Source organism: Lampetra fluviatilis, chromosome 79 (assembly GCF_964198595.1).
Source record: "Lampetra fluviatilis chromosome 79, kcLamFluv1.1, whole genome shotgun sequence".
In the NCBI taxonomy this organism is placed as follows: domain Eukaryota; kingdom Metazoa; phylum Chordata; class Hyperoartia; order Petromyzontiformes; family Petromyzontidae; genus Lampetra; species Lampetra fluviatilis.
The window spans coordinates 1,196,121-1,214,951 of record NC_136353.1 but is presented as its reverse complement, the minus strand read 5'-3'; the positions used below and the strand labels follow the sequence as shown (position 1 = coordinate 1,214,951).

The following is an 18,831-nucleotide window of genomic DNA, read 5'->3' as shown; positions in this document are numbered from 1 at the left end:
CTACAAACTAAGTTGCCTCTGTGGTAGCAGTTACATTGGAGAAACCAAACGACATGTCTCGGACCGCATCCGTGAACATAAAGCAGACTTGAAATACGGTAGGACAAACACCTCAGCCGTGGCAGATCACTGTTACAATTCAGTGGGCTCACATGATATTGACTTCTCCAAGACAGAGGTTCTCTGCAAACCATCTGGCTACCATGAGAGATTCGTTCATGAGGCGATCCACATATACAAACACAGAGACAATTTCAACCGAGAAGATGGATTCTGGCTCAGCAATCATTGGAAGGACGTAATAAACCATTTCGGATCTTAACTGAGTGTGTTCACGTTTACGGTGACTTTCAGACCGCAGTCCACTCACTGGCATTAACTATATATCTTGTATTCTCCGCAGGGAATGGATTCTTTGCTCCGCTGCAAGTTTCCTACCACCACTCTCCCATTGACATATTTCGTTGCTTCCTCTTAGTATCTTTCACGCGGCGGTCAATGGTATAGTGTATAGCTGATTGTATAATAATAAATAGTATACAATTGTAATGTTTTATACAATGTAAAAAGTAATATATAGTATCGTAATTGTATAGTGAATATACAGCAGTGTGATATACAGTAGGGTAGGTAGAATAATACATAGTGTAATATTACAATGTATAAGGTATAGAGTGGTGTATTATAATAATACAGTATATAATTAATGTTGGGTTTGTCTATGGCAGTATATAGTACGGGGTATACCCGTGTGATGTAAGAGAATAAAGTTTAGCTGGAAGCATATTATATTTTTTTGCGACGTAGAATTGTAATGTATTACTTACTGTTAGTAGCTCAGCTTATTGAAGAGTATATTTAGTATACTGATGATACTATGTAGTTTATACTTTAGTTGTTTACGTGGTGGTTTAGTTACTGCAGATACATACTATTAACATTCCTTCTTTTTATTAATGCTACCCCTACCCCCTCCCTTTGATGCTGCTAATCCCGCATAATGCACGGGCATAATGACTTTAAACCCCTCGCCAAACCTCCTACGCATTTCACAAGTAGTACTAATCGCATATCTGCATTTCCCATAAATATGCTAAATTCCTCTTGATATGCAAATTATTTTGTCAAGGCGCTCTCCCCCCCTCTATCCCTGCTTAAAAAAGACGCTCCAAGTCTGGGGTTGTCATTCAGACACGAGACTGGGTGGGGGTGGGAAGTGGGCGGGGGGGGCTAGAAGTTCGAGGCTGTGGTTCAGAGATGCACGGGGGGGAAAGGGGGAGCAAACCGGCAACATGATTGCTGCCAAGATATATGATGGAGCCCAAAACAAAATAGTCGCACTGCTGAACGTTGAGGATACAATTAACTTGGCAAAATAGACTAGTACCCGGCAAATAAGATAGAGCAACTAAGAACAATCAAATTTTTACTTTGTTAATAACATCTTTCCAATGATTGCTCAATTTGTATCCATCTTCTCGGTTGAAGTTATGTTTATATATAAACATAGACATAACTTCAACCGAGAAAATGGATACAAATTGAGCATTCAAACGCTGTCTTCCCGACAGACCTGTTCTTCACTTGAGGACGGCTGCTTGCATTGTGGCCGAAACGTCGTGAGAATTATTTTATTATGTTTTATTTTTATTATTTTATTATTTCCATTCTACGTGACTTCACCGAAAGAACCAAGAAGAGGAGTATCTTTGTGTTTTGTGTCCACATGTGTGTATATGTAGTGGTGGTATTGACGTGCGCCGACTGTGACAGTGATGGATCACGGGGCGGCGCGGGGTGCGGGGTTGGGCACGCGTTGTGGGCGTGGTGTGGACGCGCGCGCCGGGAGTGACAGATGACGAGGCGGCGCGGAGTGAGTGGTGAGGCACGATGAGATGTGGGAAAAGAGGATCGTAGCCAGCACCCGGCAATTGGTCGAATAAGTGGGTGCTCGCAGCGACGTCCGCAGGTGGGGTATAAAGGGGGACGCGCGAGAGCACTCGGGGAGAGTTACCCAGTTGAAGACCCGAAGACGGAGCTGAAGACCTAGTGAAGCCGAGTAGCTCAGTGGCGTTAGTCGCCGAGTAGCTAAGTGGATGTTGGTCATCCGAGTAGCTCAGTGGCGTTAGTCGCCGAGTAGCTAAGTGGATGTTGGTCATCCGAGTAGCTCAGTGGGCGTTAGTCGCCAAGTAGCTAAGTGGGTGTTGTCACCCGAGTACTAAGTGGATGTTGGTCATCCGAGTAGCTCAGTGGCGTTAGTCGCCAAGTAGCTAAGAGGATGTTGGTCATCCGAGTAGCTCAGTGGGCGTTAGTCGCCAAGTAGCTAAGTGGGTGTTTGTCACCCGAGTACTAAGTGGATGTTGGTCATCCGAGTAACTCAGTGGGCGTTAGTCGCCAAGTAGCTAAGTGGGTGTTTGTCACCCGAGTACTAAGTGGATGTTGGTCATCCGAGTAACTCAGTGGGCGTTAGTCGCCAAGTAGCGAAGTGGGTGTTTGTCACCCGAGATACAAAGTAGGTGTTAGTCACCTGTAACCAAGTTTGATAAAATAAAGAGTGTGTTACCCGTGAAGTCGTCTCCCGTGGAGTTACTACATTACAACTGGCGTCAGAAGTAAACCTGTCTTCAAGAAGTATGGACACAAGGAAGACTACCCGTACCCACGAGCGAGGTCGGGATGACGACTGCGTACCGGGGACACCGACCTCGGGAGTAGAGGACGAGGAGTTGCCGCTGATGCAGCACTTCGCGGTGATGGCCGACGCTCCGCTTGCCTCCGACACCGGCCTCCAGGACGCGCACGCCCGCTTGGCGGAGTTGCTACTCGCCGCCGCCGCTGTCTTGGCCGACATCTCCGTTCCGGCGAGCGGAAAAACGGCTGCGGGGGTCGTGGAGGAAGCGACGGTGGAGGATTCCCGCCAAAGGGCGCTTCGCGCCAAAAGCCTGGAAGTTGCCGCCGTTTTTGGGGGGCCGCCACCGATTGGCGGGAAAGACGGACGCCACGTGGCCGGACACCTCCGCGCAGCGCAGCCCACGTCATCGGCGCGCGCCGGAGCCCTCCATTTTGCGCCTGACAACCGAGCCGACATTTTACACAACTCCAGCGGAGCGCGGGAAAATCTCTCCGACGTCGACGACGATCGGGTCCTCCAGCAAAGATTGCCCGCGCTGTCGGCGTTCAAGGCGGATGGGGGCGACTGGGGAGCCTTCCAACGAAGGTTCCTCGCTCATCAGGAGATGTCGGGGTGGTCCGACACCACTGCCCTGCGTGCGTTGCCAGCGATGCTTGACGACGACGCGCTTGCAGCCTTCACATCTGCTGCAAGGTCGTCCCGCTCTACGCTCCAGGCCGCACTACACCTGATGGCGAAGGTGTTCGGGCCGCCCTCCACGTGCCGCCACCAGTTCTACGATCGGCGGAAGGTGGCTGGGGAAACGACGCTAGCCTACCGCACGGCACTGCTCGCCTTGGCGGACGCGGCTTTTCCCCGCATGGATAAGGAGGGGAAGGACGCCATGGTGACGGAGCAGCTGCTGGTGTTGGCCCACGAGTTGGGGGTCCCCATCAACGTGGCAGACGAGATGGAGATCTGCTCCCTGGCGGTCGCCACGAGCATTCACGCGTACGAGGTCCTCAAACGCAAGCCGGGGGTCGTCTGCAAATGGCCGGGGAATGCGGCACTGGCCGCCACGATCGCCGAACCTCAGCCAGCTGCGGTGCAGGAGCGGGCCTTCGCTGCACCGTGTCCGGGGGAGTGGAGAACGGGAGGTCGTTCGCCCACACGTTCGCCCCGCAAGCTGGAGCAACCGAAACCTACGACGTCCGTCGTCTGCTACAACTGCGGCCTTCGGGGTCACGTCGCAGCCGGGTGCCGGGCCCCGCGTCCGCGCACCGCAGGACCACGTCGGGACGACGACCAGGGCCACAAGTCATCCCAACAAAACCCGGCAAGTCGCGGCACCTCACACGTTCGGTCCACAAACACGGCACATTCGGGTCGCCGCTTCGCGGTGGGGGGTTCGCGGCTGGGTGCCGGGGGTTCAATTCGGCGGGGGGGGTCCGTACGCGGCCCGCAAGCAGTCGAGTGGTCCGAATTGGCCCACAGGATCGTGGCTGCGTCAGCCGGGTCGTCCGTGGTAACGGGGTTCATTGACGGGGTTGAGGTCCGGGTGCTTGTTGACACGGGTGCGTCGGCCACCATCATCTCGGACCTTATTTATAACATCCTTCCCGTCCAAAGTAGACCCCTTCTGCCGGTAGACGTGCCATTTTATGCGGCGAATGGGGGATCCCTGGGGATCATCGGCCAGATTCGGGCGACTATTTGCATTGGGGACATTAAATTAGCGGGCCCTATTTTTGTATCATCATCGCTGGCCGTTCCCTGTTTGCTAGGTACGGACTTTTTGTCAAAAATGCCCATCAAAATTCTTATTGATCAGGCCTGCATAGAGCTTCCGTCAGGTCGGCGGGTTGCCTTCTTGTCGAGCCCTATCAAAGTGCGCACGGTTTGTGCGACGGTGCAGGCGCTGGCGACTCACACTGTACGGGTACCCCCGGGATCGCAAATGTTAGTACCCCTTCGGTTCAGGAAGCCACTCGAGGTGGGTGCGGAGGCACAGGGGGTGCTGTTGGGGCCGTCAAACAGAGCCAGTAAGGGCCTCGACTTAGCGGTTGCTCAAACCATGGTGAGAGGGGACAGTGAGCCGTTCGTAATGGTCCTGAATACGGGGTCGCGGCCGGCCGTAATTGCGCAGGGAACGGTGCTGGCTCACGCCGCGCCGCTGCCCGTTGAGGAACGGCTCGTGGCTCAAGCAGATTTTACTGTCGAGTCGCATCCTCAAAGTGATGAGGGGACTGAGTGGTTGGACTCGCTGTGTGCGGGTTCTGCTAACTTGTCCGGGGTGCAATTGGGAGCATTGAGGGGTTTGCTCATTGAGTTTGCTGACGTGTTCAGCAAACATAAGTACGATATCGGCTGCACTGACCTGTTGCGCCACCACATAGCTACAGGGGACGCGGCCCCTATTCGTCAGAATCCTTTCCGGCTCAGCCCGGCCGAGAAGGAACATGTGCAATCGGCGGTTAATGATATGTTGGCGGCCGATATCATTTCGCCCTCTTCTAGTCCGTGGGGTGCTCCTATTGTCCTAGTAAAGAAACAGGACGGGTCCTTGCGGTTTTGTGTCGATTTCCGCCGCTTAAACAAAATCTCGATGGCGGATGCGTATCCGCTCCCCAGGATGGATGAGTCGCTGGATGCCTTGGCGGGAGCGCAGTTTTTTTCCACACTCGATCTGCTTTCTGGATTTTGGCAATTGCCACTCGATAACGAGTCTAAACCTAAAACTGCTTTCCGCACACCTGGGGGCCTTTTTGAATTCAACCGTTTGCCCATGGGCTTACATTCCGCCCCCGCCACGTTCCAGAGACTCATGGAATTGGTTTTGTCAGGCCTCCAATGGGATACCTGTTTGATTTATCTTGACGATATTATCGTCTTTAGTCGGACTTTCGAGGAGCACCTCCAGCGACTGAGAGCGGTGTTCCTCAGGATGCGTTCCGCTAAGCTAAAATTTAAACCGGCTAAATGTTTTCTGCTTCGGGAATCTGTCAGGTATTTGGGCCATATCGTGAGTCGTTCAGGGATCTCGACGGACCCTGCTAAGACGCATTGCGTCAGCTCATGGCCAACGCCAACCTCGGTCACGGAGGTTCGTAGTTTCATTGGTTTTGCCTCCTATTACCGTCGTTTTGTCAAGCAATTTGCCACCATAGCCAAGCCCCTGCACGCTTTGATGGCTAAGGGTGTGAGGTTTCACTGGGGGGCAGAGGAGGAGGATGCGTTCTGCTCCCTCCGTGACGCTTTGGTGCAGGCTCCCCCCTTGTGTTACCCCGATTTCACACAACCGTTTTTGCTTGACACGGACGCCAGCAATACGGGTATCGGGGGGGTGCTCTCACAGTTGGTCGGGGGGGTTGAACGGGTGGTCGCCTACGGTAGTAGGGTTCTTTCCCCCGCAGAACAACGCTATTGTGTAACTCGTCGTGAATTGTTAGCCATTGTGTTTTTTACACAGCAATTCAGGCCGTATCTTTACGGCCGTCATTTTACGGTCCGGACGGACCATGCGGCTCTACAATACGCTATGCGCGTGGCGCAGCCATCGGGCCAATTGTCCCGATGGTTGGAGGTCCTTCAAGACTACCAATTCACGACGATTTACCGAAAAGGGTTGCGGCACTCAAACGCGGACGCCTTGTCGCGGTTGCCGCCGTGCACGGACTGCACATGTTTGTTGGGATCAGCGCGGTGCAAACCCCCGGTCGCCGGCGCCCCGGGAGTTGCGCTCGCCGCCACTGACACCCCGGGAGAGGACGCCCCCACGGGGAGGGATTCGCTGTTGTCGTTGCCCCTCATTGAGTGGGGCCGCCTCCAGATGTCCGACAGCTCCCTACTTACGCTGCGTCGGAAAGTTGGCGCTCCCGAACAAGGGGAGGCGCGGGTTGGTTCCTGGGTGTGCAGACAGGGCCTGTTGATGAGGTGGGACAACATGTCCCGGCGTCACGTGCTCGTGGTGCCTGTTGCTATGCGGGGTAGGATTGTTCTGGCAGCTCATGAACGGCTCATGCATCTGGGTTTTCACAAAACGCTCGCCCTAATCCAGCGAGACTATTATTGGCCGGGGATGGGTAACGACGTGGCGAATATTCTTAAGGGATGCGTAGAGTGCGCCAAAAGGAAACCGCCACCATTGGCGGCTAATCCACCGCTGCAATCCATTCAGGTTTCGCGTATAAACGAATTGGTAGCGTTGGACATCTTGGGGCCCTTTCCGGTTACACCAAGGGGAAATAGGTTCCTGCTGGTTGGCGTGGAATACTTCACCCGATGGCCTATGGCATGGCCGCTCGCCAACCAGTCGGCTGCGGCGGTGGCGGACGCCTTTGTCCAGGGTTATGTGTTGGACAAGGGCGCCCCCGAACGCTTGCTGACGGATCAAGGGAAGAATTTTTCGAGCGTTTTGTTGCGCGAGGTGTGCGACCTGTTGGGTACAAAGAAAGTGCGTACTTCCCCCTACCACCCGCAGACTGACGGGATGGTTGAGCGTCTGAACAGAACGATTACGTCTATGTTGTGCCAACAGGTCTGCGACGATCAGGTTGATTGGGACTTACAGGTGCCGGGGGTACTCGCGGCCTATCGAATGGCCCCTCATGCGGCGACAGGGTTTTCCCCATTTTTTCTTATGTATGGGCGGGAGGCCGATCCAGCCATGGACGTCCAACTGGGGATTTCCCAGCCACGTGCAAAATCTAAATTGGCAGACCACATCAAATTTAATATCGCCAAATTGACTGAAGCGCGGGAGGGGGCAAGGTTGAATTCGCGGTCGCGGCAAATTGCAAACGAGAAATTGCATGAGCGGAGGGTGCATACGCATGATTGGAAACCAGGCGATAAGGCCTGGCTGCATTGTCCACATGCACCGTTGGCTACGTCCCCCAAGTTGTTGAGACCTTGGAGGGGACCGGTGGAAATTGTGCGGGTTGCACGGCCCCAGAGTATACAGATTAAATGGGGGAAACGCCGTTGGTATGTGCACCCCTCCCGACTGAAGCCCTATGCGGCACCGTGTGACCCCGTTCTGTGCCGTGACGACCGGGCGTGTGATGTGACCGTCGACTCGGGGAGGGAGGTGTCGCAGGCTGATCCTCACGTGTCTCCACCTGACCCACCCCCAGGTGCCTCGGGCTTGACGGCTGCTGACCATCGAGAGCCTGAACCCCGGGGCACGCACGAGTCCTCGATGCCTGGCCGATGTCTTCCTGAACCGCCGGCACCACCGGACGTTCAACCGCGTCTGGTGCCGTACGACGGACCGGCAAGGCGGACTCGGGCTAGGTCTCAACAATTTTCATGAGGACGGGGTTTTTTTGTGCTCTACACCGAGCTCGCCCGGTGTTCCCCTCTGCCGGGATAATGTCCCGTTGTAGGGACGCTCGGAAGAAAAGGGGACACTGCACGAGTCGAAAGAAAAAAAAAATTTTCCATTTATTTTTTTTGTATACACATTGCTATTGTCACTCGCCGGTTTGTATATATTGTTCTGTTGTCGCGGTGGCATTGGTTGAGGGTTGCGGATGGTGGTGTTCGCGTCGTGTTGTGTTGTTAGCTTAGTTGTTGTTCTTGTTCTTGTGTTGTGTTACGGGGCACACAGGGAGGGGTTGTAATTTTTGTAGCAGCCGGGGCGGCTGCGAGCTATGTGGTAGGGGGTGATGTAGTGGTGGTATTGACGTGCGCCGACTGTGACAGTGATGGATCACGGGGCGGCGCGGGGTGCGGGGTTGGGCACGCGTTGTGGGCGTGGTGTGGACGCGCGCGCCGGGAGTGACAGATGACGAGGCGGCGCGGAGTGAGTGGTGAGGCACGATGAGATGTGGGAAAAGAGGATCGTAGCCAGCACCCGGCGATTGGTCGAATAAGTGGGTGCTCGCAGCGACGTCCGCAGGTGGGGTATAAAGGGGGACGCGCGAGAGCACTCGGGGAGAGTTACCCAGTTGAAGACCCGAAGACGGAGCTGAAGACCTAGTGAAGCCGAGTAGCTCAGTGGCGTTAGTCGCCGAGTAGCTAAGTGGATGTTGGTCATCCGAGTAGCTCAGTGGCGTTAGTCGCCGAGTAGCTAAGTGGATGTTGGTCATCCGAGTAGCTCAGTGGGCGTTAGTCGCCAAGTAGCTAAGTGGGTGTTGTCACCCGAGTACTAAGTGGATGTTGGTCATCCGAGTAGCTCAGTGGCGTTAGTCGCCAAGTAGCTAAGAGGATGTTGGTCATCCGAGTAGCTCAGTGGGCGTTAGTCGCCAAGTAGCTAAGTGGGTGTTTGTCACCCGAGTACTAAGTGGATGTTGGTCATCCGAGTAACTCAGTGGGCGTTAGTCGCCAAGTAGCTAAGTGGGTGTTTGTCACCCGAGTACTAAGTGGATGTTGGTCATCCGAGTAACTCAGTGGGCGTTAGTCGCCAAGTAGCGAAGTGGGTGTTTGTCACCCGAGATACAAAGTAGGTGTTAGTCACCTGTAACCAAGTTTGATAAAATAAAGAGTGTGTTACCCGTGAAGTCGTCTCCCGTGGAGTTACTACATTACATATATATTTGTTTAGGTGTACTTATATAAGTGTGTGTGCATCAGGACATTACTCACTGTAACGTCTCCAAACTTCCTTCTCTCCCCAACATTCCGTCCGCTAAAAGTCGGAGGCCGCTGTCTCCGATCTCGTTGTGACTTAGCCTAAACCCGGGTGGATGGGAGAAGGGACAGCGCTGACTCACTGAGCCCATGGGAACCGCGGAGTCAAACACGCGGTGAGTGAGGGACACTCACAATGGTGGTGAACATGACCAGAGCACACACGTTCATGAGCAAAGCTGCTCATTGTTTAATGCTTCTGTGTTATACATCTGTAATGATTGTGGTATCACTACTGTGTACACACGCACACGTGTGACGTCACTATGCCGGGAGCGTTACTACCACGTGGGTCTACACACACACATGACGTCATCCCGGCTGGAAATGACGTCAGGGCCGGTGCTGGACACGTGACCAGATCCCAGTGGGGGCCTGGGGCCTAGGGGGACCTCGGGGGGCACGTGGACAGCAGGGGGCTTCGAGAGGGTGCTCGAAGGGAGGCGTGGCCGGGGTGGGCCCGGGCACGTCGAGGCCCATATAAGCAGCCTCCTCACGAGGTTCGAGGCTGCCCGTGCCAAGAATGAAGACGCCTCGTGAAGACGCCAAGAATAGTCAAGCCTCCAGTCAGCGGACCTGCCAGTAGCCACCTGGCTGGGTCACGCTAGAGTAGCTGAGAGTTAGAGAAGTGTGTGTTAGCTAGAGTAGGTCGGTGGTCACCACCCTATGTGTAATGTACAGTGTTATATACTTACTGTTCTAATAAATGAGTGTTGCCTCCCAAGAAGTGTGTGCGTCTAAATGAACCCATTATATATCTTATATATAACACGTGGCATTCACAAATATCAGTTTACTCACAATCATCCATTCAATTATACTGCACTGTACGTTTCTAATATAAAAAGTGTTGGTGTTTTCTCAACACAAAGTTACAACAGAGGATCACACACAAGTACATTTTCATCGAGGAACACAGCGATATGTTTACAATTAATTAATGTATCTACTAACAATATTAATATTGCTTTAGCCTACGTGTTAAATTAAACAAATGTGTTAAGATTACAGTAAAACATTTTTAAAGTGGACTCGATTAACCAGGACAGCAAGATTAAATGTAATCAACGATTTTTGGGTTTAGGTCGCGTTATTTATAAATGTGTCGCAACCCTCCACCACCCGACACGGCCAATCAGTAAAAATGTGTCACGTTGACAAAAGACAAATAGTTCACTGCTTTAGCCCACCGGTGTGTTGAAGCCACAACATTTACAATTTGAGTATGACGTTTCGCTGGTAATTGCATCCAGCATCATCGGGCAATTCGCCAGAATGGTGAGGCCTTGCTGTGTCTCCCGTTCTTATATAGAGCAGCAGCAGGGTGACGTCATCATTAACTCATTAACTCATCAGGTGCAAAGATTCAAGGGGGGGAGTGATTGTAATTATATACTAGATTAGTAACCAGGCTATTGTTACGATGCGAGTTGTAGATTAGTAATCATTTGGAATGTGTTTTATTGTGATTATGCTACATTAGTAATCAGTTAGTGGTTGTTTCCCTTATAAGGCATTGTAATGTATCTTATTTAATAATACGCTTCCAGGCCGCACTAAGCCTGTAGCTGTCTGAGCGATTAAAGTTATTTCTGTTTCTCTCAATTTCAATCGATTCTCTAATTAGTCTTTGCCAGTAGTAACTAGTTTTACACAACACTTCTACGTTGTCAAAATCAATTGAGTGTCCCTGTTGGCATGCATGTTCTGCTACTGCTGACAGTTGTGTTTGTGATAGTTTAATATTTTTCTGGTGTTCTTTTAGTCTTACACTAACGTTACGTCATTAGGGTTAAGTTTAATATCTTTGATCATATTCACAAGATGTTCTGAATTTCTTATGAATGATGATGTCCTACCGATGTAAGGCTGTATTTGTTTAGTTACATATTTTGCTAATTTATTTTAGCCATTCAGTTCACCATGGAAATGGAGGTGAATAACACACTCCCGTTCCTGGATATTTTACTTGGGCATGGCCTAAATGGTATAATAACACACAGCGTTTACAGAAAGCAAACGCACACTGATGCCTATCTGAATGCAGATTCACATCATCACCCAGCTCAGAAATCCTCTCTTATCAAGACGCTCATACATCGGGCTAAAACAGTGTCAGATGGTGAAAGTCTAGTGAGAGAGATTAAACATGTTAAAGAAGCACTAAGACAGAATGGCTACAATAATGCTCAAATTAACAGAGCACTAAAAGCCAAATCACGATCGCAAAGCAACACTGCTGAAAGCGATCAGATTATTAAAACAATAAAAATACCATTTATCTCAGGAGTAACTGACAAATTAGCCCGTGTTTTGCAAAAGCAAAACATTACAGTAAGATTTGGTACAGTACACAAAATTCAACAACTAGTAACGTGCACTAAAGACGAATTACCTAAATTATCAACAGAAGGTGTATATCGGATTAATTGTGTATGTGGCAGATGCTATATTGGACAGACAGGGCGTAACGTTAGTGTAAGAGTAAAAGAACACCAGAGAAATATTAAACTATCACAAACACAACTGTCAGCAGTAGCAGAACATGCATGCCAACAGGGACACTCAATTGATTTTGACAACGTGGAAGTGTTGTATAAAACTAGTTACTACTGGCAAAGACTAATTAGAGAATCGATTGAAATTGAGAGAAACAGAAATAACTTTAATCGCTCAGACAGCTACAGGCATAGTGCGGCCTGGAAGCGTATTATTAAATAAGATACATTACAATTCCTTATAAGGGAAACAACCACTAACTGATTACTAATGTAGCATAATCACAATAAAACACATTCCAAATGATTTCTAATCTACAACTCGCATCGTAACAATAGCCTGGTTACTAATCTAGTATATAATTACAATCACTCCCCCCCCTTGAATCTTTGCACCTGATGAGTTAATGAGTTAATGATGACGTCACCCTGCTGCTGCTCTATATAAGAACGGGAGACACAGCAAGGCCTCACCATTCTGGCGAATTGCCCGATGAGGGGGAAACTGCCCTGGCTTGCCAGGGGAGACACCAGGAGCATCGAGGTGATCCTTCCAGCCCATCCGGATCTCAATTGAGACCTAGCCACCAACCCCGAGGCCTGCGAGGGCCCTGACCGTGTGGTCAGGGATGACCACGCTGCCAAGAAGCGGGGACTGCTGGAGAATGGAGACGGAAATCGCAACAGATGAAGAGGGGAAACGGCGAGAGTCAAGGACCACGAGGGCCACCCGAGTTGCTGAAGGAGACCGGGATGACCGAGCCGCCCAGCTTATGCTCGCAGCAGATGAAGAGGAAGCAGGGAGAGCGCCAAGAGAAATGAATGCCACCTGCACTGCTGAGGGAGCCAGGGACGACAGAGTCGGCCAGACGGTGACTGCACGAGACAAGAAGAAGACGTGGCGAAAGCAGAGGGCCACCGACACCACCTGTGCCGCTGGAGGGGACTGGGGCAACCAGACCGACCTGCTGGCAGCAGGGGGATGCGTGGAGAAGGCATGGAGACGGATGGAGGGGAACGCGGCGGAGGCACGGCAGAAGGAGAGGATGGAGGAACTGGATGGGAGGGTGGGAGCTGATGGAGTGGGTGAGGGAAGCCGAGGAGAAAAAGGTATGGCATCCAGAAGCAGAGAGGCGGGTGCCCCCGAGCGGAGGGTGGGGAACGAAGCCAGGAGGACGCCAGCAACCCTGGGGCAGGGGGAGGCCCGGAGGGAGAACGCGACAGTGGACGCTGGACCGGTGGGAGCTGGGAGGCCCCGGGAACGAGACGGGAAATGGCAAGGCGGGGCAGGGGTAAGTCTGACACCACCTCATGTCAAACGACATAATTGCGTCAGAGTAATGATGAAGGACGAGGTAGCAGAAGTGACCATCGACCGAGCAACCTTTGTACGGTCAATAATGATGTGCTTGCTACAAATAGAGCCGACAGACTTGTACTGTTTGATAACTCTGCCGGGATGGAGGGCGTTTGATGTAAGCTTCAACTCAAGCCCCCTGCTACAAAGATTTATGACCCGCTTCGAGGAAAAGGCGGAGGAGAAGCCATTGATATCAATGAAGCTACAACTGTTATCAGAGCTGGACACGAAGGTGGCAAGGGTCAGGGCAACGGAACAGGGAGAGAAATGTACGAGTTTCTTCTTTAAGAAATGCAAGGCAGGAGACAACACACTTAGGGAATTGGTGAGTCCGGTCAGAGGCAGGCAGGCAACGACAGAGGGTATGATAGAGATAGCGGAGGAGTACTGTGGGGAGTTGTATGGGAGGAAGGGAACGGATAAGGGAATAAGGGAGGCACTACTAGGGGAGCTAAGACATGAGGTTAAGAACCCAGAGGTACTGGGAGGGAGGATCCAGATGGAGGAAGTGGAGGAGGCAGTGAGGAGGCAGAATAAGAATAGGACGCCAGGACTGGATGGAATTCCAGCAGAATTCTATAATACATTCTGGGATTTAATGAAAGGGGATATGCTGCAGATGTATAGGGAAATGTTGGAGGGCGGACTGGTGCCAGAAGAAATGTGTGAGGGGCTCATCACACTGATGTATAAGAAGGGGGACCGGAGAGAGTTGGGAAACTGGCGTCCAGTTACCCTCCTGAACTCGGACTACAAGATTATGGCAAAAATAGCTGCGACGCGCCTGGGGAAGGTGGTGGAGGGAGTAGTCGAACCCGACCAGACGTGTGCGGTGCCAGGAAGAAGGATTTCGGACTCCCTGATTTTATTAAGGGAGGCAATAGAGGTAGAAGGAGAGAGGGGATGCCCCCTAGGGCTTCTTAGCCTGGATCTTGAGAAGGCTTTCGACCGCCTCTCGCACGAGTATATGTTCGCAGTGTTGGGAAAAAAATAGGAGTGAGGGGACCCTTGGTCGATTGGGTGAGGCGTCTTTACCAAGGGCTCAAGACCAGACTACTGATAAATGGGGAGCTCTCGGGGACAATTCCAGTAGAGTCAGGGGTGAGACAGGGGTGCCCGATGTCCGCGGTTCTATTTGTAATGTGTATGGAACCCCTTGCACAGTCAATGAGAAACAATGAGGAGATTAAGGGAGTGACCATCCCCGGGAATAAGGAACAGGGGAAGGTGGCGCTATATATGGATGACGTAGTCGTGCTCTGTAGGGACGTGGCATCAGTGTGGGGGGCCATGAAGGAGACAAACCGTTTCGGCCTGGCCTCCGGCTTGAAGGTGAATGCGAGGAAGAGCGAATTGATGGCCTTCTGGGACCCGAGACTATTTGAGGGCCGGCCGCCTGAGTTGGGGATAAAGACGGAGGAAGTCAAGGTCTTGGGAGTGTCCTTTTGCCGAGAGAGGTCGGCGGAACGAAACTGGGACGGGAGGATAAAGCAGGTAAAGGGACAGTTAGGCAAGTGGGCCGGGAGACGGCTCACGATGGAAGGGAGGATTCTGGTAGTGAGGGTGGTGGTTTTACCAACACTCAACTACCTCGCATATGTGTACCCGCCAGGTAGGAGGGAGGCAAGAATCCTGGAATCGCTGTTTCAATTCATTTGGGGAGGCGGGATGGATAGAGTGAAGAGGGTGGTGATGTGTAAACGCGTCGAGAACGGGGGGAAGGGTGCCCCAAATATTGCACGTGTGCTGTCCTCAATTTTTGTGTGCAACACTTTGAGGTTATTCTTTTCCGAAGAGCCCCGGGGGAAGGCCACTTGTTATTTAAGGTATCGCCTGATGTGGCTCCTGAGGGGGCTTGGGATGACCCAATTACCGGCGGGCACGCCCTTGGCCTGGCCACAAGGATGGCTGAATGCGGCGGTGGGTGACTACATAAAAGAGTACAATTTGAGTCAGAGGGGGACCGTGGAACTCCAAGGAGGTATTGGCCAAAGTAAACGAAGGGGAGGCCTGTGAGGGGGTGATGGGCGCGAAGAGGACTATGTACCGTCAAGTGTGGAGGAACACTTCATCAATGGCGCTCACAAAAGAACAGAGATCTGTCCTGGTTGGCGGTGTGGGATAGATTGGAGACGAGGGGCTTCATGTTTTCTCGCCGAATGGCACGTTCGCCCAAATGCCCAAGGGGCTGCAACACAGATGAGGACGCGGTGCACGTCATGGTGAAGTGTCCCTTCGCACAGGAGGTGTGGAGACTGAGCAGTCCGCTGTTGTCCTGGTTTTACCCATCGCAGGTGATAAGTCGGGACATTATGTGGGGAGTCTTAAGGGAGGTGCGGGGAGATGACAGAGATCGAACGTGGGCCATAATAGGCGCGACAAAGAAGGCCTTGTGGGGAGCTCGCAGAAAAGAGTTGGATGGGTCCCCTATATCACCGTTGGAGGTGTGCTACTGGGCGAGGAGGTTGCTAGAAAGGGTGATGGAAGTAGACCGGGTTAGGCTGGGATACAAGGCCGCAGGTGTGAAGTGGAAGTGGCCCCTACCCGGGGTGGGGTAGCGAGGGGACCGGCGGTTATAGGGAAGAGATAGTGAAAGATGGCCATGCACATTTTAGCCAGCCTGCTAAGTTGTGTGGGCGAGGAATGTACGTGTTCGATCGGGGGAAGGCGATGTGATGGAGCAGCGCATGGGTGAATGGTGGTGATGAATGTGAATAAGGGGAACGGGGCGGTGTGCGTTATGGCGGTGAGCTTTTTTGTTGCATTGTATGTGGATGGAGCCCGCGGATGTGACGGAGACTCGAAGGGGCCAACCGGGGCGCCCGGGAAGGAGTGGTTTTCAGTACTCTCTTTGGTTTTCCTTGTACCTGCTGAGAAGTTAATAAAAACCTTTAAATCGCAATTACCAGCGAAACGTCGTACTCAAATTGTAAATGTTGTGGCTTCAACACACCGGTGGGCTAAAGCAGTGAACTATTTGTCTTTTGTCAACGTGACACATTTTTACTGATTGGCCCTGTCGGGTGGTGGAGGGTTACGACACATTTATAAATAACGCGATCTAAACCCAAAAATCGTTGATTATGAATAACATTGGTCGCGAAAGCCTACGTGTTAAAAAGATTAAATGTGTTCACATTTAAATGTTTACTTCACGACGCGTTGCACCAACAATGAGCACAGTTCGTGCACAGAGCACATGTGAGAAACGAACAGCAGAGCTTACCAGAGAATCTTCAAACCTATATTGGCCTTGAGGATGACACTGAGAGAGGAACCCGACTTGTCCGTCAGTGAACACTTATACAGGCTGCAGGGAAAGAAGAGATGGTTAGTGGTGGCAGAGGGGATGGGTGGAGGGTCTGGGCACAGAGTGGGGGATGGTGAGAGGTGGTACCACGGTGGTTGACGGAACAGTGGTTGAGAGTCGTGTTTGTGGAGACTGTACACATATTATTGGGTATTTCGGTAAAGTTAAGTAGATAGGTTCAAATAAAATAACAAAGATAACAAAAAACTACGACGTTTCGATCGCAACACAAGCGATCGTCATCAGGAGAAAAAAGAGCGGGGAAGCTGCTGAGGCAGGCTGTTTTAAAGGTTTGAAATGGGTGTAGTCACCCATGACCCTTGGACTGCACCCATTTCAAACCTTTAAAACAGCCTGCCTCAGCAGCTTTCCCGCCCTTTTTTCTCCTAATGACGATCGCTTGTGTTGTGATCGAAACGTCGTAGTTTTTGGTTTTTTTATTTGAACCTATCTACGTGACTTTACCGAAAGACCCAAAAATATAAATTCCTACATAACCAAATTTAATCTATGACGTGAAATACAGATGATCATCAATTATATCCAGAGTGTGCCTATCTGGCTTCCAACATCCGGTGAAACCACTGCAAAGGCTGTACCAGTCCGGCGATCGGCACCATGTGCGTGACAAAACATTTCAGTGTCAAATACTATATACAGTACATTACACACTACATACAACTTAAACAATGAAATGCTGAACGTATATACATTTGTCATGACTAATAATTACAGTAATAGAAGCAGAAAATATACAGTGCGATCTGGAGAAAATTGCGTGCAATTCGGCGTTCGCCAGAGCACCGATCTGAAGGCTGCATCAGTCTGACTATTGTCAAACACAGGTTGTTGTTGTCAAACATAGGTTGTTGTTGTCAAACATAGGTTGTTGTTGTTGTCAAACACGAGTTGTTATTGTCAAACACAAGTTGTTGACAAGAGCGTAGTACGCACACCACCCCATGCAGAGTCTTCGATATTGGAGTGGTGAGTGCAGTACAGTAAATAGTCACTTTCTACAGCAGGATATTTATTGTCTTTGTATATTTATGTAAGCGATTTTGATATCGCAAGCTATTTAAAAACACTAAATATATATATACAGAACACCTAAAAAATATAATTTTAAAGAATTTGCAAAAATAAGCCATTTTTATATGATGCTATTATCTGGTGTTTTTGAAAATCCGGCTGCCGGATAATCGATGATCTACTGTATTAACATAATATAGTTTGAAACAATATCATTGGTAAGAGTAGGTAATGTGACAATTGTAATTGTGTTGTTATTTAAGTGGTGAAAAGTACTGTAAAAAGTGAATAAAAAAGAAAGTTATAATAGACATTCCAAAATGTTTTACCTTATACTGAGTATCTTTGTGTTTTGTGTCCACATGTGTATATATATTTGTTTAGGTGTGCTTATATAAGTGTGTGCATCAGGACATTACTCACTCTAACGTCTCCAAACTCCCTTCTCTCCCCAACATCCCGTCTGCTAAAAGTCGGAGGCCGCTGTCTCTGATCTTGTTGTTATTCAGCCTAAACCCGCGTGGATGGGAGAAGGGACAGCACTGACTCACTGAGCCCACGGGAACCGCGGAGTCAAACACGCGGTGAGTGAGGGACACTCACAATGGCGGTGAACATGACCACAGCACACGCGTTCATGAGCAAAGCTGCTCATTGTTTAATGCTTCTGTGTTAGACAGTTTATATATAATAGGTGGCATTCACAAATATCAGTTCACTCACAATTATTCATTCATTTATACTGCATTGTACCTTTATAATCTGAAACGTGTTTGTGTTTATAAGGGTGTTGTTTTGCCAGACCTTGTCTACACACATACATACAAACACGCAGTAACTAAAGTACATAACTCGTGAAATAAACTTAAAATGAAAACCAGCAATAGAAATATGGGAAAATATATAGTTCTAAGCATTTAAAACAAACTATTACGTAATGCTACAAAAGGAAAATAATAACGTTATGCTATAACAAATGAAATTGACCTTAATCCTCGAAGCTCGGACACGTTGAACGCGGCATTTTGGTTGAAGCGGGGCTTTAAGTAGACATCCGCACCCTCAACACGCTGCACTAGTTGCACTTATGTCACTAACACAAACATTTCCACACGTTGAATTTTTTTACGTGATTTATGGGAACATTTCCGTAAATTCGGATTTGCGTAAACCGGGGACTGCCTGCACATACATGCGTATATTAACTTACTTTGTCCATGGCGCACTCAGATCACTGGACGAATTGCACCTTATGAATGTCAATCCTTATTATATGAGGATTGCTTGCATTTATTTTAATGTAAAAAAATACTGTAACATCACAACAACTGCGGACTCAAACAGGGGTGTGTATAAGTGTGTGTGAGTGTGCAATAAGGCGCAAGTA

At 50.3% G+C, this 18,831-nt stretch overlaps 1 protein-coding gene across 1 annotated transcript in view; it reads right to left on the bottom strand.

Moving 5' to 3' along the window:
- Positions 1-18,831, bottom strand: part of LOC144953628 (ribonuclease inhibitor-like) — a 49,798-nt gene that overhangs the window by 14,035 nt on the left and 16,932 nt on the right. The window contains exons 3-5 of the mRNA XM_078884215.1: positions 17,868-17,954; positions 16,329-16,412; positions 9,200-9,286 (exon numbers count right to left, since the gene is read on the bottom strand). Coding sequence (XP_078740341.1) covers positions 9,200-9,286; positions 16,329-16,412; positions 17,868-17,954 — 258 coding nt within the window. The remainder of the gene's footprint in view (positions 1-9,199; positions 9,287-16,328; positions 16,413-17,867; positions 17,955-18,831) is intronic.